At 43.6% G+C, this 23,237-nt stretch overlaps 1 protein-coding gene across 8 annotated transcripts in view; it reads right to left on the bottom strand.

Annotated features, from left to right (window-relative positions):
• The window catches only part of rapgef2b (Rap guanine nucleotide exchange factor 2b), a 139,348-nt gene that overhangs the window by 69,405 nt on the left and 46,706 nt on the right, over window positions 1-23,237 (bottom strand). For 7 of the 8 annotated variants that reach the window (XM_083785247.1, XM_083785242.1, XM_083785243.1 and 4 more), the window contains exons 3-4: window positions 17,332-17,388; window positions 14,338-14,421 (exon numbers count right to left, since the gene is read on the bottom strand). In XM_083785247.1, coding sequence (XP_083641373.1) covers window positions 14,338-14,421; window positions 17,332-17,388 — 141 coding nt within the window. Of the gene's footprint in view, window positions 1-7,436; window positions 7,581-14,337; window positions 14,422-17,331; window positions 17,389-23,237 lie in introns of those variants that run through there. The other variant, XM_083785249.1, reaches the window with a different exon arrangement.

The raw sequence follows: 23,237 nt of genomic DNA, 5'->3' as shown, positions 1-23,237 counted from the left end.
CCGTGCTGGTGGTCTGGGTCAGTACATCATGGTTAGTGGTGGTCAGTACATCATGGTTAGTGGTGGTCAGTACATCATGGTTAGTGGTGGTCAGTACATCATGGTTAGTGGTGGTCAGTACATCATGGTTAGTGGTACCTCTGGTACCACTTTCAACATGACGGCGACCCCATGTCTATAGGCTTCAGGGTGTAGCTTCTCTTCTCAGTCCCATTGGTGCCATTTGACTCATATTTCCAAAAGTCACCAACTACATATATAGGCATGTGGTATTTCCGCTTTAGGGGAAATTTATTTTTATTAAAACAAGATTAACTGTTGCACCCCTAATAGAGAGATATAATCTGAACGAGACTATATAACTGGGGCACGCGTCTGTCTGTATTCACAAAGTGGATTCACAAAAAAGTCACAAAGATACCGACTGTTCCGTCTGACAAGTTCCCTGTTTATCTTTCCATTCCGGTTCCACAGAGAACCGATTCAGCCAGAGAGAGAGAAACCCTCTGGACGTCTAGCCTCTGCCAACCAACCTATTAGTAGCTCTTTTTTGCCCCAGCATCCCAAATAGACAACATCTGTACGCAGGCCAGAACACAGAACAACATTGACCACTAGACAAGTTCCTCCTTTCAGCCCTCCCTAAAACCCCTCCCATGGGCAACCTGGAAAAGTCCACTTTTGTGTTTGACGTCACAGTTTGTAACAGGAGGCCATTTTATTTGGTTCCTAATAAGAGAGCAGGGCGATATTATTAAAACTATACTGTAGCAGTTAAATCTAAATGGCTGAGGGACGGATGGAAACTCCAACAGGAGGGATGAATGGCGGGTAGGAGGGAGGGGGAGAGAGAGAGAGAGAGAGACGCCGGCCATGAGAGTGGCGATTGAATACTGCCGTCTTTGTCCATGCTTAGACCTCAATGCGGAGACACAACCACCTCCTTGTTTGGTATTTATAACAACATTAGAGACAGAATTCCGCCCCCAAAAAGATTGTTTGCTAAGATAAACTCTCACTCACCGCCCTAACACCCCCCCCCCACACACACACACACACACGCGCGCACACCCCCACCCGTTCACAGGTTGTTAAAGATGGAGTGCCATGATTTTTGTACTTTTTCTGTTTTGTATGTGTCTTGTTGGAGTTAACATTACTCTCGTCTAATACTAATCAGGTGTGGTTATAATATTCAAATGTCTTCCCTGTGTATTTTAGGTTTCTTCCTGAAAGCCTTTGAGTCAAAAGACCCAATCGAAAATACACCATTTTTGTGACATCATAACCCTAACCCCTCCCCCATTGTCATAACACACAGCTGTGGGTGAGGCCAAGGTGCTAAGGTGAAAACTTAATGACCTATGGTGGGTGTGGCCACATAAAAACATGATTTTAACACTTTCTGTACACTTTTTTGATAGAAATCTTCCTCCTAGTATAATCATAGCACACGATCATGTTTTAGGGGGGAAGAATCACGTCACTCTATCTTTAACATCTTATCTTAGCAGGTCTTTTTTCGCTTCCCGACACGTTTCAAATCACCCGTTTGTCACCTTGTTCTCACCACCGTTCTGTCACGTCTGTGTCCCTGCAGTGCTCAACGTGTGACTTCTTTTGTTTTAATCTGTCTTTTGTTCTCATGGCGTCAGTGGCGTCACTGCACACGATTGTCAATATGAAAGTTTGTCAAGCTCTAATGAAGTTAATTTAAAGTTAAAATATATAAATAAATAACACGTTTTATTGAATGCCTCGTCAATTTATAAATTAGTCGCCCAAGCCCCCGCCACCCCCACCCAGAAACGTGCCTGCACAGCCGAGTATTATCATCTTACCCCCCCCCCCCCCCCCCCCCTCTATGTTTTCTTTTTCTATGATGCAAGAAAGATGTATTTGGCGCTGCACTGCGGCGACATGGACATAAGGGCTACGCTTGCCCTTTGTCTAAGACAAATGTCTTCCTCGGGAGACAAATAATAAAGAACCTTGAACTCAGTCAGAAAACCAACCCAGCCAACAAGGTTTTTAGGTTTTATTTATCCGCACATAAAAAGGTTAAAAACAGGAGAAAATTACATACATATTAATATTGTGCAGGAGAAGTTAAAAGCCAAAAGGCTTATCGAGAACTTATCGAGAAGAATCAGACATTAAATGTAAACACAAAAATACCTTAAACTAGAATGCCTAAATACAAAATGACATGCAGTACATGCACACGTGTTTGCGCTGCTACAATCAGGAAGGCGATAGCAGACAGTGCACGTGGTTTTCTCAAACTTTTCCATGTCAATGCACAAGATCACAAATGTATTTTGGCCCTAAACCATTCAATGCTTTATAAACCAACCAAGATTCTTAAATCAATTCTTTGACACGCAGGGAGCCAAGAGTAAATACAATAAGAATTGATACACTCCACTGTCTTGGTATTAATTAGTAAGCAGAGAGAGAGAGAGAGAGAGAGAGAGGCAGCATTACGAAGTGCAGTCGAATCTGATCAATTCTTTTTTTTAGGGAGAACAGTAAAGACACCGTTAAAAGTACAGCCTAAAGATGAATGGTGAATGCACGGACAAGCTTTTCTAAATCCTGCTAGTCTTTTAATCCATGATATATTCTTAAATGTGACATAGGGCTGACTTTGTAATAGTGTTAATTAATGTGGCTGTTAAAATGCAGGCCTGAGTCCACGACTACATCAAGGATTTTGGCTAAGCTGGACACACACCGACTTATAATCGGTCCGAAAACAATTACTTCAGTTCTGTCTTTGAATTCCTCTCCCCGGCCACTCTACCCCTAACTACACATGAGTGCGAGTGGCCCGTGGAGAACTGTTACAGACTAGACTAGATGGCCATGAAATCTCTTTTAACCAATTCTGACCTGAGATCAGATTCATATACGAGGTTTCCACATGGACACACACTGGTCTGATGAACCCATTCTGACCTGAGATCAGATTCTGAAAAATGTCAGTCGTTCTTCGATTTTTCAAAAAATAGCAGACCTACAAGCTCGTATCGCGCCACTCGGTGGCGCGATATGAGCTTGTAGATCTGCTATTTTTAAATAGCTAAAGCACGACATGATGCTAACACCAAAATGGGTTCCCGTTCAGAATGGGTTAAATTAGGACCGGGACCGGTATGTCACCACAGACATGTACGTCTCGTTCTAAACCCGACGACGTGTTCTTGTCTGTTGCAGTTTGCAATGAGCCAATCTCTTTCATGCTTCATTAAATGAATGAGGATTTGACAATTCACTTAATCGAAACACTAAATGAAATGAGCAGATATGTCTTTATTTCGCACGCACACAAAGTAGAAACGATGTCCTTATGACTATGAGGCCATTATTGTACTAGTTATAACACACCTCTGGATAATGCACGCACGCACGCGCGCGCAGCGCGCGCGCGCGCGCACGCACGCACGCACGCACGCACGCACGCACACACACACACACACACACACACACACACACACACACACACACACACACACACACACACACACACACACACACACACACACACACACACACACACACACACACACACACACACACACACACACACACACACACACACACACACACACAAACACACAAACACACACAGGGTGGGACAGATGCCCCGTTGACGAACAGCAAGTTTTAAATGCTTTATAGGCCTGAAAGTGTGGTGCTGTAGAGGTACATTACAACATGCACATTCATTCATTCATTCACACACACCACACCACACCACACCCCCGAGCCAGTAATTCCACAGGAACTCAGTCTTTATGGATTACTAAGTATAGTATACAAAAATCTGAATGGTGAAACACTAGCTCGCAATGAAAAAACGTCCAAAACTTTAGTTACTGGATACTGGATTGAAAACAAGCGCTTACAAACGCTGACATTTAGAAAGATAATCACCTGTATGGAATTTCTTGACAGAAAGGAGCTGCAAACATGTCTATGGTGGATTTTTATGAAACAAACACTTTGTGTAGCGGCTAGAAAGACAATAATTCAAGTTTTCCGTACAGCTGCAATGTCGGTGAGTTTAACATTGTCTAATACAATCAGAGACTTTTCTGCTTGGATGTATGAACTGTTAAGGCCAGAAAGTTGTTTTTGGACACTCAGGCATTCCCGCACAACTTCCGGGTACGATGATGTATATAAACGCACATATTTGGGGCATCATATAGCTGACTTTAAATACTGTGCGTGAACATTATATTTGATCTTGTCGTTCGGGTTCGATTCCAAGCCTGACTGGTCGAAGTGAACTTGAGCAGCGACCAGCTGGGTTGAGCTGAGACCCAACGTCCCCTGTGGGAGCAAGTACTGTATTAAATAGTAGGCCAACATCCGGTGAAAATGAGCACGGAATGTGATGTATGACGATACTTTTGAAGTCAGCGGACCTGAAGTATAGAGTACGTACGTATAGGGTATAAGTTATCATAATCTTTCGACCGTGGTGATCATTGCCATCCCCAGTTCTTACTGATGCACAGCGAAGTGACTCCCTATAGCGATGATGGCATCAGGGAACGACAGTTTTCTACCTCTGGTCTGCTTTGAGGCAGGACTCCAGAGAAGAAGGGAAGATAACCTCATTGTCAGCTCTGTGGCAGTGGCCGGCAAACTGTGTTCTTCTGGATCGGACTAGTGAAGAAACACGGGGAAGATTTCCGTATATTAGATTAGTCGATGGGTGGCTCTTCCAAGAGAGATTTTGCGCTCTCAATAGAAGGCGGGTGTAAGTGCCATCCAAGTATAAGACGGTAAAAGTAGTTAGCATACATCTGGGTAGCATAAATAGGTAACAAGTAGCCTACTGATATGAATAAAAGAGTGCTTTTAAAAGAGAAAAGGGGGGGAATTTTCAGACTGCGGCAGAACATGTGAGATTGAGTCTGCACTCCTAACTGACCGAGGGAGTTCATAGTTGACGGTTTGGAATCAAATCCTTCGCTGCCATTGCAGCTGATTGCTAAATGTGATGATTTGTCAGGTGGCCAGCGGTGTGGACAGAGAGATGAATGTCGCTGCTCATTTGGTATCGCTGGTATTTACTGCACTACTACTATATAGAAGGCCCTGCTGGCTTCACTGCATACAGTAGGTGCAACTGAGGAATAACTCCACCATGCAGTGATGCATCGCAAGGCCAAAAACAGCGGGAAATGACACGTTCCATCATGTGCGCTCACATCACACTCAGGACGTCGGTAATCCAATCCACCATTTTACAGTTGAAGAATTTCATCAGGGAAATGCCACAGGAGATATTACAGAACGCATTAAGGATGAGGAGAGGCTGAGTGTGCGTGCGTGTGTGTGTGCGTGTGCGTGTGCGTGTGCGTGTGTGTGTGTGTGTGTGTGTGTGTGTGTGCGCGCACGCACGCATTTCCTGTACCTGGAAAAACTAGCTATTTTGAAGACAGGAGATTGAGATGATGAAAGAGACCAAATATATAAAACCGGCAGGATGTGATGTGTTGTGTGTGTGTGTGTGTGTGTGTGTGTGTGTGTGTTCAATCTATCAGTACATAGTAGTAGTATAGCATTAGAAATGTATATTGTACAGTATTATTACTAGTATGTTAATATAGTCAAACAGGCAAACAAGCCAGGATCAAACAGTTTAAGCTCTTACTGATAATCCTCAGTAGAGTCAGAATTACCTTTATTGTCACATCACAGTTTCACAATTTTAAGTAAAAAAAGTGGGTGAAAATACATAACAGGTGAAAGACTATGAGTGAAACTGTAATATCCACAAAACTTAAAATACTACGATATTGCTTAGCAGTCAAATCGTCATGAAACTAAATATTCTTTGGGTCTTGAAAGATTAGGGAGAAAAACAAACGCTGACAAGGGCTGCAATAGACACTTGCCATGAAGTGCCAGAGAAACTCAGTTAATGAGTACTTAACATCACAGACCCCCACCCAAACATCAGGGGTAGGACCTGACAAGCCTATGGCTTCTCCCTGGCCCTTTTTCGGATATTGGACAGGACATAAGCAACGGACACTCAAAAGAAGTAGGAAAATAATATGGAAATGTATGGAAATGTGTGTTATGTATGAACTGTATGTTCACCATTCCAAAAATAAAACTGAACTGACCTGAACTGAACCTTACACCCTACAGACCCCCAACGAAACTGCAATCTACCCAACATAAACAGACCCCCCACCCAAATGAGCTAACCCCACAAATCTCCACCCAAACAGACCCTCCCCCCATCATCACCGGGACCACAGCTTACCGAATTACAAAAGAACTACAGTAGCCCAACATGCTGACTTTAACCTGCCATGCAAGCTTCAGCTAGAAGGTGGGACAAAGATTAAACCCACCGGTTGTTACGCAAGAGTTTTACAGAGAAAGAAAGAAAGAGAGAGAGAGGGGTGGGGGGATAGAGGGTCTGACATGTGATTGGCTGTGGCTCTAAAGTCAATGAACCCCCCCCCCCAACCACCCCCCCCACACACACACACACACACACACACAGCTAAAGGACTAATCCAGACAGAGCTGATTAAGAGTTCTAATGTCAGCAGGTTAACCGACCACCTTCACGGCACACACGCCTCAACAAAAACAGTCACACCGGCCACACATACCCCCCCAAAACCTTCCTTCCGACCCCCCACTGACCCCCACAAACACCCCCCACCACCTTCCAAACCACGTCTCGTCCCTGTGCTTCATAAATAGAAGCCGAGACACTTTGGCAGACGTGCTGGCGAGTGACTCCTGACTTTTAGCTTCCAGAAATATGACTTCATTGACACCGCAATGTCGAGGACACGAGGAGGCGTTACAGGGCCGTGTTGTTGGGCAGTAATAGCAGTATCTTATCATAAAAAACAGGACAGAAACTGCTGCTATGATGGCTTGAGGTTCAAGGTCTCGCAAACTTGATTCCTTAAAACCAGACCATGACAGAAACTAAAACCACTGTCTCCTTTACTGGCCGCCGTGCTCTGCAATAAACTCCAAAAAAAGAACATCAAAGACACATTTTCACATTCCTCACGCATATCTCCACTTCCAAAAAGGGTTTTATTGTTACTGCAAACCACCTCCCTCAAACCGGCTCCTTTGTATGTAAATCTGCTCTTTTGTTTTGTTTTTAATTAACCACTAAAACCCTATAGCATCACTATTCTGGGGGGAACATTCGGCACAGATAGCTCACGAATAGCTCACAAGATCGGCTATTCCCAAAGAAGCGAGAGTCAATGTATAATAGAGATTACAGATAGATTACAAAAAAACAACCCGCGGTTGTCGTTCACAGATTTGAACTCACAGTAAGTACAGACGGGATTTACACACGTGAACATGGAGGGCTGTTACACAGTAGCTCACTCTTCTACACTCTCGGGAGTCGGGACACTCACCCTGGCAGAGAGAGTGACACGGCCAGCTGAAACGTTAGGATTCCTCCTTCTCAAAGGCGCGCCTCCTGCTTTAGTCCAAAATAAATCCCATCAAACATAAGCTCCTGGTCCACAGCACACTGTTTCAATGGCAGCATGTTGTTCTGAACGCGACACACGGGACTGGGCTGTCTGAGAGGGACCGGGTGGTGGTGTGGGAAAAAGTGTGTGTGTCTAAGCTCTCTCACTCTCTCTCTCTCTCTCACACACACTAGCTCTCTCTCTCTCTCTCTCTCAGAGACTCTCTCTCTCTCTCTCTCTCTCTCTCTCTCTCTCTCACGACTCTCTCACGACTCTCTCTCTCTCTCTCTCTCTCTCTCTCTCTCTCTCATACTCTCTCTCCCCCCCTATCTCTCTCTCTCCCCCTCTCTCTCTCTGCTATGTGGAGGGCGAGCTGCGGCCAACATTCCAGCATACGAGTCACTTCCTGCTGCAGCGTTACTCGTGGATGACAGGGCTGGACACACACATAAGCACGCACACACGCACGCACGTGCACAAACACACACACACACACACACACACACACACACAACTATCTTGTCTACCGTTATGTCTCCTCTGTAATAATCAGCTTGGTCTCGGTCTGCAGGGTCAGAGTCGTATTGAATGTTTGGTTTTTCACTGACCCATGAGTGGCCCAGATGAGATCATGTGCTCTGTCCACCAACGACCCTCTCATCTCCAGCCCTGACCCCAAAACAACTGCTATGTGACAGAAACAAGAAGAAAAACATTGATGTTTTCATGTCCATAAATGACTATATTACAACATGTCTAAATTGCCTTGTTGCTGATGAAATACCTAACCATACCTCTGTCCCCAGAACGCCATTCAGCTCCTTTCTCCTCTGGAGCAATTCATCTAAATTTGCACACGGGCATTGACCGTTAGCATATATGCAAAAAATAACTACGCCCGTTTCTTCACGTTCCCAAATGTGTGTGTGTGTGTGTGTGTGTGTGTGTGTGTGTGTGTGTGTGTGTGTGTGTGTGTGTGCGAAATACAGGAAATAGCCGATTTACAAGCTAAAATGTACCACGGTGAGCTTTTGGATCTGCTGTGTTTGCCAAACGTTTGCTCCAGTTGGTTAAGAGAGAGAGTTCATATCGTGCACGGTAGCGATAAGCATATAGTCCTCCTCTTCGGACAGTCTGATGGGAAACGCTGACATGGCTCAGAGCTGTGCTAAAAGTTACACAACAGGAACACATGAACTTTGGATGACTGGAAGGACAGCAGCGGTAAATAAATACAGACATGTGACCTTACAGTCCCACCAATACAGTATTTATGGCGCCCGATATTGGGGAATAAATAATTCAAATATTTATATACCGGCTGATATTCCAATATACGACCCGGTCTGGCGGGCAGGTCTACTCTCCACCTGGCCCGGCTTTCCTACCCAGGGCCCATGTTTTTTTTTGGGGCCTTTTGCTGCCTTTATTGGTAGTATGAAATGGAGGGAGAGAGAGATGGGGAGGGAGTGACCCGTATGTCGTCTGGATCGGGGAGACTGCATCAGCAGCCCATCAGGACTCTGAAAGATCTGACTGATATAGCTTGGCAACAAAACTCCAGAGATAATGGGTAACAATTTGAGAGAGAACACACACGCACGTATTAACTGTATATATGATGCTTTCAGGTGTGCCAGTACAGTACAGTGACAGTACAGTACAGTGACAGTACAGTACTGTACAGTAGAGGGACCGCCACGCGGTAAATCTGTCATTTCTCAACCGTTTCGGACGCGGGGCGGCACACCGGAACCGGGCCAGCACGCTGGGTGCGTTCCCCCACACAGAGTTGCACCACTCACTTCACACGGGTGAAGTGAGTGGTGAACTATAAGCCAAAGCGTGAAGGGCCCTGTTATAGCGCCACCGTGAGGCTGTTTTAAAAAAGGTTCTTACTTGGCCTATACTGGCCTATACTTTCACACCAATCAGTCCAACGGTCTGTGACACTCTGATGGATGGACGGACAGATGGAGAAACAGGGGCTAAAACATACAGTCGTCTTTGATTCATTCTTAACCCATTCTGAACGGGAACTCCTTTTGGTGTTTTAAGCATTATGTTATGCTTTAGCTATTGAGAAATAGCAGATCTACAAGCTGGTAGCATTTTTAACTCAAATCTTTGCTTCTGGGGGTCCCCTGGAACAACATATTTTCAGATGGGGTCGGCGGCCAATTACATATCTTTTTGGGGGTCCTTGACATGAAACAGTTTGAGAACAACTGTCATAGAAACATGGGTTTTTCAGAAAACTGTCAGGATTTAGAAGGTATTTGTAGAATCGAGCTCAGGTCTAAATGAACGAGGAACGAGAATTAAACATTCTCGTTCCTTGTGCTGCTGCATCTCGTCGTTTCATTCCAGGCAGCTCTGAAATTGCAAGACTTTGCCTGCTATTTTTCAAATAGCTATTTTTCAGATAACAGGCAATCTTTCTTTGGTTTAAATTTCTCACTGAACGTTTCATTCATGCTGAGAATTAATTATCACCAGACGTTGCATTTAGCATAACAGAAAAACCTTTCCATTGTTCATTCATGATTCAGCAATAAGAAATCATCACTAATATAATGAACAAAACAACTGCAGTTTCCTCTGCTCAACGGTTAAGAAAAGAAAGCCTATGTTTGATTTAATTGCCTTCCTTCTATCCACCAATAGTTAGCATGCGGCGCACGTGCGTGAGTGTGTTTGTGTGTGTGCGCGCGTGTGTGTGTGCGTGCGTTTGCGTGCGCGTGTGTGTATGCGTGCGTGTGTGTGCCAGTTATCTAATGTCTAACGTGTTATTTATAGTTGAACAGCGGCGTATGAGTGTCATATTTTACATTTAATGATCAGAGTTAAATAAAGACAAACTCGTCGTCTGGAGTCTGTAATGACTGAATGAGTCATTCATCTCTCTGGCCCTGGATCACATCTCACAATGAGAGAGAGACAGAGAGACAGAGAGAGACAGAGGGGTAAAGAGGAAGCAAGCAAGGGCACCAGGAAGATATTCGTGGTGATCCAAGGAGAGACCGCACGCACGCACGCACGCACACAAGAACACAAGCACACACACACACACACACACACACACACACACAGTAGTAATGGAGTCATATCGAGTGTCAGTGCACACGAGCCGTCTTCTGGGTTTTGGTCCTGACTGAAACTCTACTCTCGACCCATAGAAGCAGCACCATGTAGGAGGTCTGGTCGTCCCTTTGGACTCACTTCAGTGTCTTCACGTCTCTAGAACACATTTCCCTGCCCGGACGTCGTTCTCCACGTCTCTAAAAACACATCTCCCTGCCCGGCACATTTCTATGAATGGCTAAAATATCAGATCTATACAAGCTCTGCTATTGATGCTACGTGTGTACATTTGCAAATTAAAAGAGAAAGATTTACAAAGATCTCTTGGAAAGTAGCTAAAATATTTCGATTTTGGGGAATTATTGCGACGTACTACAGTAAATTAAATACGCTATTCATACCTTTATGAATATAATATAGTTGTATATATTCTAATAATAATAATAATAATAATATTAAAACAAACATCCCGAGTCTCAATCACAGAACCTTCCCAGTCCTCCCAGCTCTGCGCGGTCGGACACGGCTCTGTGCCGGCGGGGTTTCCTACGAACGTCTGCAGGGCGTTCTGGAACGGGGACACAACATGGGGAATGTGCCAGGGAGGGAGCCCTCGCTCGCCCCCCGGGCCCCCACCAACCTTTTTCCATTTTTCAAAAGGTCCTTTTTCCATTTTTCCAAGGTGAAGGCGTCTTTAGTGCAGAGCGAGGGGATTTGAGGATATTGGCAGATTAGAGTTAATGCCAGTCCTGCCACTAGGGAGGGGGAAAGCCTCTGGAAATGTTTAGTAAGCGTATGTTGTAGTATATAGGAGGGGGGGAAACAGCTTCCATGGAGGAAGACTGTTTACTGCAGGTGACAGAGTTCATAGTTGGCCTTCATGTGGGCCCCAAACGTTGTGAAAAATAGCAGATCTACAAGCTTGTAGGTCAGAGGTCTGCTGTTTTTTGAAAAATCGTGAAAATGTGCCTCACATCTTTGAATATATATTCTTTCAGCGTTTCAGTTTTTTAACTAAAATCTTTACTTCTGGGGAGGTCCCTGGAACAACATATTTTCAGACGGGGCTCGGCGGCATATTTCATATAATTTTCGGGGTTTTTGACATGAAATATTGAGAACCACTGATATAGAAACGTCGAAATTAAATTCCGACGTCAGGCCTAAATGGGTTAACACTTAGTGTGTTCTTTTGGTCTGTTGTCGTGGTTCCATAGCTAGTACAGAGTACAGATGGTGGGTGGAAACACTGACATGGTATATAAACGTATATACCGGTAGTTAAAATGACTGAATGTGAAGAAGAACTGTGAATGTGCAGGACTTTGTCTTTGTGCCACGGAAACATTTTTGAATACATTACCAAAGTATATGTGTATACTGACACACATTGGAACAGGACAGCCAGACATGACATTGAACAACCATCTCGGTACAATACCGTTCTGTGAAATCCCCCTGGGCTGGTATTAAATAAAGTTCCTGGATATTCAATTGTGGACTTCCATTTCCTTCCTGTGCTGCCGTGGTAAGGAACTAATTACCGTTTGTCCTCTATATATATCTGTAGTGCTGAGAGTGTCTTCATTCCGTTTTAGGTCAGCAATAATGAGATGCATTAGAACAGTGGTTTTCAACCTTTTTCACATGAAGGTCCATTATTTATTCGCCATTTGAGCCACCGGAACACCATTTTTGATGAGATTTTTAGGTCCATTTGGTTCCATTTGACACTCTTAAAGAGTTAAAGATCTATAAGGGTCGATTTGGTTAATATCAACTTTCCGTCACTTAGCTGGGGACCACCTGGAACCCCCTCAAAGACCACTGGTGGTCCGCGGACCACTGGTTGAGAACCACTGCATTAGAACACACAGACCTGTAGCATATTATTTCTTTCTCTCTCCGTCTCCATTTTAAGATGTATTTTGGGCATTTTATGCTTCGTCTCAGATAGGTCAGTCTAGAGAGAGAGACAGTAAATCAAGGGCAGAGAGAGGAGAGGGACATTTCAGGCCAAGATGGGGGTTGGATTCGAACCCGGGCCCTCGTGCTCAGACGGTACACTGACAGTGTTGTTTTTGGCCGAAAATGTCTATATTAGTTTTAGTCATAGTCTTTTGAATAGTTTTCATTTAGTTTTAGTCACATTTTAGTCACCTGGAATGTTTTAGTGTTAGTCTAGTTTTAGTCGACTAAGTATCATAAGATTTTAGTCGACTAAATCTACAGTTAATTTAGTCGACTAAAATGTATATTGGCGGGCCTTGATGCCGTCGTAATGACAGATTTTACACTTGATAATAGCTGATCTATAAGCTCACAACGCGGCGCAGCGCAGCTATTTTCAGCATGCAACTAAGTGTAAAATGACTTATACTGGATCTCTTGACAACTAGTCCCTTCCGAACAGTTTGTATTTGTTGACGGAATTGTCAATATATTTAGTCTTAGTCATCATAGCTTAGTTTTCATTTACCGGTAGTTTCCATTTAGTTTTTGTCAGTGGAAAAAGGTAGTCTACGAAAAAAATTCGTCTTAGTTTTAGTCGACGAAAACAACACTGCTGGCTGAGCCACCAGCCCAAGCACATTGCACTTTCATAACTTTTAGTGAATAGCACATAATTATTGTGTCTGAATAAAAAGGCACATTTCACATTGCACTTTCATAACTTTTAGTGAATAGCACATAATTATTGTCTGAATAAAAAGGTTATTGTATGGTATGTTATATTACAATATACTGTAACTGTATGTGGTGGTTGAAGACGGTCACATTGAGAGCCTGTGGTTGCATCACTTGCGTAGGACGGTCGCTACTGATTGACAGGAGGTATTGCATGGGAACTCAAATGGAATTCACTTGCATTGCCAAAATGTCCATTATGGCTCAACAACAGTTTTATTTCTTTTTAGTTTTAGTTTCATTGTTTGGAAACGTCCGTCTGTAACGACATGCCCAAAATAGGGGCACGAGAAAATAGAACAATGCCATGGAACATCATGGCTACAAGTGTGCTTTGACATTTCCACTTGCCCTTTGGTGGTGTGTTCTTCTTGGGCACAAAAGATGTGAAAACCACCGTTCTATGCATTGACGGACACGGATAACAGGACGGTCGGAAATCACCACTATCGTCTCCGCTCTTCGCTCTAAAAAAAACACCGCTGCCATTTCGATCTGGGATGTTTTAATGTGAGCTCTTCAAAGCCATGGCATTGAGGAGGCCGGAGGGCGTGCACGTCGTGACATCATCATCATACAAGGAAGTTATGCAGGAACGAACGCTTATACTGAGTGGTGAATAAAACTACTTTCTGGCCTTGACAGCACATACATACTGTACATCCACACCGAAAAGTCCTATCGGATTACATTAAACAACGTTAGACTCACTTTGCTACTCGATTTGCCATGCACTTTAGGCATGTGCATACCCTCTTATCTATTCCCTCAACCCCGATTATCTCCCATTTAACCCATTCTGAGCGGGCACCCATTTTGGTGTCGGCATCATGTTATGCTCTAGCTATTTAAAAATAGCAGATCTACAAGCTCATATCGCGCCACCGAGTGGCGCGATACGAGCTTGTAGGTCTGCTATTTTTGAAAAATCGAAGAGCGACTGACATTTTTAGAATCTGATCTCAGGTCAGAATGGGTTCATCAGACCAGTGTGTGTCCGGCGGAAACCTCGTATGAATCTGATCTCAGGTCAGAATGGGTTAAACATTTTTTAAATGGCCGTTCCTACCTGCTCCTGGGGAGGAACATGGACTCCTTGATGAAGACGGAGCCTGAGAGCAGGATGTACCAGCAGCTGCCTACATCGTCAGGACTGGAGAGAGAGAGAGAGAGAGACATCAGTCAGTCGCTGTGAGCATGTACATCGGCTATTTGTGAATAGCCAAAGTATATAAAATATGGTTAAAGTGGTTAAAATGATTGTAATGATGCTACGTACGTACGTATATGAACCTCACTTTGAGAAGCACTTGCACACAAAGCAACCAACACTGACAGGAAAGAGGAAGTGTAGCACGCTGCAGGAGGAAGATGGCTCACTGCACGCTCTTTTCAATGCTTTTTACAACAGACTATTATGGTATGTTGCATGTATGCTTCTCAAAGTGAGGCGGGTACAAGGGGTCCCCAACAAAATGAGGACACATTTTAAACACATTTTCAAAATGTGTGTGTGGGGGGGGCGGGGGGGGGGGGGGTCCTCAGCCAAATACATAGGAGGGTGGAGACCTATGTCTTCGACATGGAAATGTTTGTGAAACATGAAGCAAATGAACAAGGGAACCTGACAGCCTGACGGTTACATGAAGCAATAAAGCAAGTCTTTGAACAGACAACATAAAGGATCATATGAGCTGATAAGGCTGTTTTCATCTGAGCTATAGCCTACTTTCTGTGCTTCATAACTGTGTCACAAAGTAGGAAGATGGAATAATAGGAGAACAAAACAGACTCAATATGGGAGTGAGTGAGACCAGTGGGTCCTCAACAGGCTATATAAAGATTTGAGAAAAAGTAATCTAATGACGTTTAGCCAACATTTGACTAAATCTACAGTCGATTTAGTCGACTAAAATGTATTTTGACGGGTCTTGATGTCATCATAATGGCTGATTTTACGCTTGGTTACATGCTGAAAAAAGCCACGCTCACAATGTCGTACAACAAGGTACAAAATCGAGCTTAAAAAGTGTTTGACTTTTCTGTCAAATCTTCTGGTCTGAACTGCTTAAAGCTCATGGTGCCACGCCCTTTACTGCACTCCACACAACCTGACTCCCTGCCGTGAGTTCCCCCCTGTGGAGACGCGTGCGTGTGCGCGTGTGCGTGTGTGGGCTTCCCAGTGTGCATGATGACCCAGTTCAGTCAAACTGTCGTGACTCACAACACTCCGCATCATCTCTACTCCTCTTCTCTCCTCTCCTCATCATATCACTGATTAATAATTTAACATTTCCTTTTGTGCTGTCTCTGCACTTGAAAGGAGGAGAGAGAGAGAAAGAGAGAGAGAGAGAGAGAGAGAGAGAGAGAGAGAGAGAGACTGGAGGAGGGAGGATGAATGAGCACAGCGCAGCGACAAAAGGAAGTGGGAAGTAAGAGGAAATGAAAGGACGGAGGTGGGCAGAAAGAAAAGAGAAGGCAAAGCATTGAGGAGGAGGGGAGGGGAGGGGAGGAGAGGAGAGGAGAGGAGAGGAGAGGAGAGGAGAGGAGAGGAGAGGAGAGGAGAGGAGAGGAGAGGAGAGGAGAGGAGAGGAGAGGAGAGGAGAGGAGAGGAGAGGAGAGGAGAGGAGAGGAGAGGAGAGGATAGTTTCGACTAAAGCCATGACGAAAAATGGTCGTCGAATACCAACAGGCAAAAACTAAATAACGTATTAAAAAAATAAGTATGATGACTAAAACTAAGACTAAATATGTTGACAATTTTGTCAACAAATAAAAACTAGACTAAAATGTTAGGGAGGGACTAGCGGAAAATAAATCCAGTAGAACTAAAAGACAAGTCATTTTATGTTTGGTTACATGGTGCTATTTTTGAAAAATCATGAAAACGTGTGCAAATCTTTGAATATATATTTAGTTTTTTATTCAAATTGATTAGGTCTATTGATTGTTCTTTCATGATCAATACAATTGATTAGTTATGGGTTTGGGTAAATTGCACCCATGAGTGACAGTATGGAGACATATTGAATGTGAATGTTTGGCCTCACAGTCTCATAAATATCATAATAACAGGCTGACAGTATGACAGATAGCCCAAGCCAGCTCTTGGTCAAACCAAACACCACAGACAGTGGGAAAGGGACATTCTGTGGCCTGTCGTAAACAACAAACTACAAATAGTCCGTGTCCGTGTTGCTATAGCATGTCGCAAAACAAACGTGTTTTTGCCAAATCTTGACCATTTTCTTTATCCACAATTTGGGGGCAACACAAAACCAGGATGAATGCATGGGAGCAGAGATTATGCTTACGCCTGTGAGAGTGTGAGAGTGTGAGAGTGTGCATGCGTGCGTGCGTGCATGCATAGCCCCTAGGGCCTAAGGCTGATAATGTGTAATATATCAATATAATAAACAATGATTGGATGTACAGGTGAACTTTAGGCCTCTAATTAGAGTTGAATAATATGCAGTTATGCACCGTCACCTTGTCGCTGCTAACGAGGTGTCTGTCTTATTATACTCACAACTGTGCGTGCGTGCGCGTGCATGCACACACACTTGCTTTGGTGTGTGTGTGTGTGTGTGTAGCACTCACTAAATCAAATTATAGTTCTCCCACGGAGCAATTTGAAACAGGGTGACGAACACGCCTCATATATTAACATTGTTATGTTCATTAGTGTGTTCCTTATGATTGTCTTCTTCTGTAAATACATTGTAATAGAAGAATTACACGGTTGATGTTCAAAATACACTCCAGTCAGTCAGGTCGGCGACACACAGGACTTAACTAGCCCATTGACGCCTGGTGCAACGTATACGTTGTTCTACCCTTGATGCCGGCGCGCTCTCTGTGTCTCATCAGCTATTGCTATACATGTAGCAACATAACTATTTAAAAGAAAATCATCAGAATTTGAAGGTTTTCAGAAACCTTAGGTCAGGCCCTAGAAGGCGTTCCCAGATTCGGCCTCAGGCATCAATGGGCTAGTAGAGCACTTTGTTGGTGTGTGTGCGTGCGTGTGTGCGTGTGTGCGTGCGTGCATGCGTGTACTTACTAGTAGAGCACTTCGTTGGCTTCGTGTCTCTCGTATCGCACCGTCTCACACATCATCCTGCAGGGAGACACAGTAGACACACACCAGGTTAGCGCTGCCCAATAGAGGCTGACATTTTTGCAGGATTCCAGCGAGATTCCCTGGGATTAATCTTTTTATTAATCCCGGGATTAGGACAGGACGGAAATGGACGGAAGTCAACCGGAGAGGGCAGGAGCGGGAATGACATCAATTAGCCTCATTATATTACCACAGATGAAATGTTCCTGGCGCCATATCTTTCGAATTAAAACTGCATGAAACACAGTAACCTATAACGAACACAAAATCCATTGCCTTTCCTAAAGACTAATGTATTAATTAAAACAAAACAAAAAAAAACAACAGGAGTGGGAGTAAAAAATTGAGTGGGAGAAGGATGGTATTGGCTATTTTGCATGGCTGTGTTGTTGAACACAGACACAGCCTAACTTCGGGAAAGTTACACGACTCACCCACCCAAGTGATGGAATAATATAATGCACATTTCTTCCCAGTACATAGCCTACTGCAGGCCTTGTTGACTAGATTTAGAAGACATTTTGAAGCTCTTGCTACTGAAATGATATTATGGAGAAACCCTGTCATCTAGCATGCATCTCAATGGGTGCACATCGTGGAGTGGTTGGGGCTTATCGAATTGTCGTTAATTTACATTGAAACTGATATTTAGAACCAATAACCAACTTAACCCATTAAGATTGGGAAAGCATGTGTGTCATTTTAGAGTTTTAGCTAAAAAGCATTAGTATTTTATTAAAGGTTTTTCTGCACACCCGCCCCACACCCGTGTCGAGAGGTCAGGATGGTCAGAAGCCATCCAGTGCTTTAAAATCCAACAGAAGTATGTTTCAAATAAATTCTTTGGCAGACAGACAGGAAGCCCAGTGTAAAGATCTGAGAACAGGCGTGATATGATCCACATTCATTGGCATTAGCGAAGACTCCGGGAGCAGTGTTCTGAAATCAACTGCAGCTCTGTTTGATCGATTTTCTTTAGGGAGAGACCTGTAAAAGACACTGTTACAGCAGTCAAATCCACTGAGGAAGAATGCATGAAACAATTTTCCCCAATTCAGCTGACAGCATATAGGCTGACTTTGTAATAATGTGGCTGTTGAAATCCAGGCCTGAGTCCATCCAAGATGTCTGGTTTAAAGTCACTGATTAAACCTGAACACTGAAAATGTAAAATCATTCTTTTTCAGTCAGTCTACAAAAACAATTCAGTTTGGTCGTCGTCTTTGATTGCTTTTTAAACATCGCAGACATGGTGCTAGTTTGCAGGTTGGTTTAGTTTTAGATGTACCACAGAAAAACAAACTGACCTTGGCAAAGCTATTTTATTATTTTTCTTTTAAGATTAGTTTTTGGGGCTTTTATGCCTTTTTTAAAAGATTTTCTTGTATGGCTTTCGCCTTTATTTAATATTTTTATAGAGGAGGGACAGACAGTAGGCTGACAGGAAATGGGGAGAGAGATTTCACTCTCAAGTAAACATGGGTGGAAATGTCTTGTTTTAATTTCATGTCTTCATTTTTTATAAACTCTTCATGTTATTCAGTCTTTTGTTCTGAGGAAGTAAACAAGTAAATCAAGCATGAACAAAATAAAAAAATAAAAAGTGATACTCTTATTTGGAGCGCCTGATGAACTAAGGGAGTTTTAATTCCCAAACAATGGGTCGGGACCATTTTTTTGGTCTCGGATGCATTTCTATGGTTTGCCTAAAGGCCTTTTTTAAGTTTCTTACATTTATTTTTTATTATTATTACCATTACCAGTAAGACGCTTGAGGGCGAGAAGCGTGCATGCATTCGCCTGGGTGACAGCAGAATGCTGGGCGAGCGCTGGCACTTTGGCATGGGGAGTCAGATCAACATATGGAATGAATTATGTACTGGCCATATATGGAGAGTGTGTTGATTGTACAGGGTTTGATCATTGATGAGGTCAGATCAACATATGGAATGTCAGAACAGGTCAGCTTCATATATGGAGATCTAAGGGTGGTAGCGGGGGCAGTGTCTTCAGTGTACATGGTTTGATGAGGGCCCAGGTAGTGCCGGGCCGTAATTTGCGGGCCTGTTGAGAACTCTAGTTCTCGCCGGCTGCCGGGCGTGGCTGCACTAATAACTTTGGGGCAGGCCTGTCTAGAGTTTAAATGGGCAGGTATCAGTCAAAAGGGAGACATCGAAGAGGAAGGATGGATGCGGAAGGATCAACATATGGAATGTTAGACCATATGGTCATGCCTGGGGTGACAAACTAACTACCTAACGAACTAACAAACAGTAATTGTGACTTGCGGTCGCAATTACTGTTATTATTATAATTATTTAAATGTATTTAAAAAAATATAAATGTCAGAAATGTATTTAAAAATAAAAAAATGCCAGTGAGGAAAAAAAAGGAACAGTGGTAAACAGCAGACAGTTGATGAGACAAACAGCAGGTCAGAAATAGAGAGGAGCGGAGGAGAGAGAAGGGGCGGCCATGTTGTAACCATGTTGTTGCACAAGGAATGGCCCGAACAAGAAGAGTTATTACACAACAACACAAATACTAAAAACAACTGCACATTCTTCTCCGGGGGAAAAAAAAGAAAAGAAAAACGAGGTGGGAACGACGAGTATCCCATAATCCCATAGTTAGTGGGATTCCAGGCAGGCTGGGTGGACGGATGGTTTAACTTGTTTTCTTTTTTTTTTTAAGTTAAAAGGACGTGAAAGTACATAAGAGGGCGAGATTGGCCTGAGAGGCCGCAGGCCATTCTATGGGAACCAAACAGTGCGTGCGTGCGTGCGTGTGTGGTGGGCCTCTGAGGGTCAGTCCGTGGAATGTTCCAGAAGGTCATGTGACGTTAGATTGTTCCCTTGTTGTCGCTGTAATCCACGTCTGTCTGCGCACGTTGCGCACGCAGCAAGGCATGCTGGGGGATATACCAACACTGCACCCCCAGACTGTTGCTCTGTTGGGAGACCCTGCGCATCTAACAGCACGGGTGTAAATTTAACTCTGAGAGTGTAAGAATGGACCCAGAGAAGAGTGACCCTTCCCATTTGTGTCCCTTTGTCCACTCTCTGTGTCTCCCTGCGCGTCAAAGGAACCCTGAGGATGTCGCTGTGCAGAGAGCTCAGTGTGATAACATTATTAGTGTGAGAATTATTATTATTGGATCGTAGCAGATCCACAAGGTTGAAACGCTGCGTGGAGTGACACTTTTGAGCTTGTCGATCTGCTACTTTTAACCCATTTTGAGTTTGACCTGAGATCAGATTCAAAAAATTGTCTTCTACATCCTGACAGTTTTCTGAAAAAGCTATGTTTCTATGTCAGTTGTTCTTCGATTTTTCAAAAATAGCAGACCTATACAAGCTCGTATCACGCCACTCGGTGGCGCGCTATGAGCTTGTAGATCTTCTTTTTTTCAATAGCTAAAGCATAACATAATGCTAACACCAAAAGGGGTTCCCGCCCAAAAATTTGAATCCTGAAAAGTAACAGTTTGGGACCTGTGAGGTTTACATCCAACAGAGACGATAGAATCGGCCTCAGGTCTTGGGTTATGAATTTAAATTCAATTAAATACATCATTTGTTTCTTGCATATCGATCAGTCTGCTTAAACACACAACCCTGTATCATATTGTGTTGTTGGTGCGTACAAAAATAGCAGTCGAATCTAAGGTCACATGTTTGTCATGACCTGGCAGATCTGCTAAATTCACCATTTGTTCTTAAACAATCCTTCATTAATCGTAATGGTGGCAAAGGTCTTTAATAATATTGTGATATAGTTTGGAAGTCATATCGCCCTGCCCTAACCCAGTGGAACAGAGATCATTTCGTCGGCTCAAGAATACTTACTTAACTTACAAACTGTCATAACACCCACGTGCTGGGTGTAAGTGTTGGGTGTAAATGTTTCTATATCAGTGGTTCTCAATATTTGGTTCTCAATAAAGGACCCCAAAGATTATATGTAATAGGCCGCCAACCCCCATCTGAAAATATGTTGTTCCAGGGACCCCCCAGAAGCAAAGATTTGAGTTCAAAATGTTCGCTCTGAAAGAATATAATTTATATTCAAAGATTTGCACCACATTTTCACGATTTTTCAAAAATAGCAGACCTACAAGCTTGGAGCGTGGCACTTGGTGCCGCGCTATGAGCTTGTAGATCTGCTATTTTTCCAACAGCTAAAGCATAACATAATGCTGAAAACACCAAAAGGGGTTCCCGCCCTGAATGGGTTAACAACAGCAATGATGTATTACTGTTATTTACTTTGATATAAGTTTGTATTGACTTATTGAAAATGTTGACTTTGTTTTTTTTATTATCATTCCCACTTCTCCATTATCCCCACAATTCCTGCTACATTCTGTGAATGGATGGAAACACTCCGTCTTGCCGGTAATGATTCTCCCTGTGTTATGTCGCATTCATGCTTACACACGGGAGAGACAACAGCTCAGTTATCTCAGCTCAGTTAACAGCTCAGTTAACAGCTCAGTTAACTTATCAGCTGGCTATCTATACAGCTGATAAGTTAATCTGCATAAACAACACACTTATGTGTCAATCACACTGAATAAACAGCAGCGATTTAGATTAGATTAGGCATTACATTATTATACCAGGATACTAACTTTCAACTCCACTGACCACCAGACCGCCAGAATACCAATACTGATGCAGTATTGGTCTTTTTATTGTATTAGTTAATATAAAAAATCGGAACGGTCTAAACTGAGTGGTGCTGTTGGGGTGACGGACTATTGGTTGTCAGACTATTGGTTGTCTACTATTGGAGGAGTGGGACTGTTGGCTGTCGGAGTATGAAGTCTGTACTGTACTGTACTGTACTGTACTGTACTGTACTGTACTGTACTGTACTGTACTGTACTGTACTGTACTGTACTGTACTGTACTGTACTGTACTGTACTGTACTGTACTGTACTGTACTGTACTGCCTCTCATCATGCACCTGTGCATGTGCTACACCGTAGTCTGTACTTCACTGTGCTATGTGCTGGTGTTACACTAAAAACCCAGCTTCCCATCATGCACCTGTGCACAGTGTGAAGCTCAACAGTGCCACTTTTATTTGTCCCCTGTTGGTACTCTAAACATACCAAGGGACACACATTGCTGATCCATTCCTTGGAGTCGCCGCACCACTCAAAAGGTCTTAAAAGTCCTTAAATTGTCACTTCACTGTGATCTGGCTTCCATTGAAAATGAACTGTAGACTGTATCTTTGCATGTGCCCGTGGTGTTAACGCAGCGATAGACTGTATCTCTGCATGTGCCCGTGGTGTTAACGCAGCAATAGACTGTATCTTTGCATGTGCCCGTGGTGTGAACGCAGCGATAGACTGTATCTTTGCATGTGCCCGTGGTGTTAACGCAGCAATAGACTGTATCTTTGCATGTGCCCGTGGTGTGAACGCAGCAATAGACTGTATCTTTGCATGTGCCCGTGGTGTGAACGCAGCGATAGACTGTATCTTTGCATGTGCCCGTGGTGTGAACGCAGCGATAGACTGTATCTTTGCATGTGCCCGTGGTGTGAACGCAGCAATAGACTGTATCTTTGCATGTGCCCGTGGTGTTAACGCAGCGATAGACTGTATCTTTGCATGTGCCCGTGGTGTGAACGCAGTGATAGACTGTATCTTTGCATGTGCCCGTGGTGTGAACACAGCGATAGACTGTATCTTTGCATGTGCCCGTGGTGTGAACGCAGCGATAGACTGTATCTTTGCATGTGCCCGTGGTGTGAACGCAGCGATAGACTGTATCTTTGCATGTGCCCGTGGTGTGAACGCAGCAATAGACTGTATCTTTGCATGTGCCCG

Source organism: Protomyctophum parallelum, assembly GCF_964188405.1.
Source record: "Protomyctophum parallelum genome assembly, chromosome: 16".
Lineage (NCBI taxonomy): Eukaryota > Metazoa > Chordata > Actinopteri > Myctophiformes > Myctophidae > Protomyctophum > Protomyctophum parallelum.
This window is presented reverse-complemented; position numbering and strand designations above follow the sequence as displayed.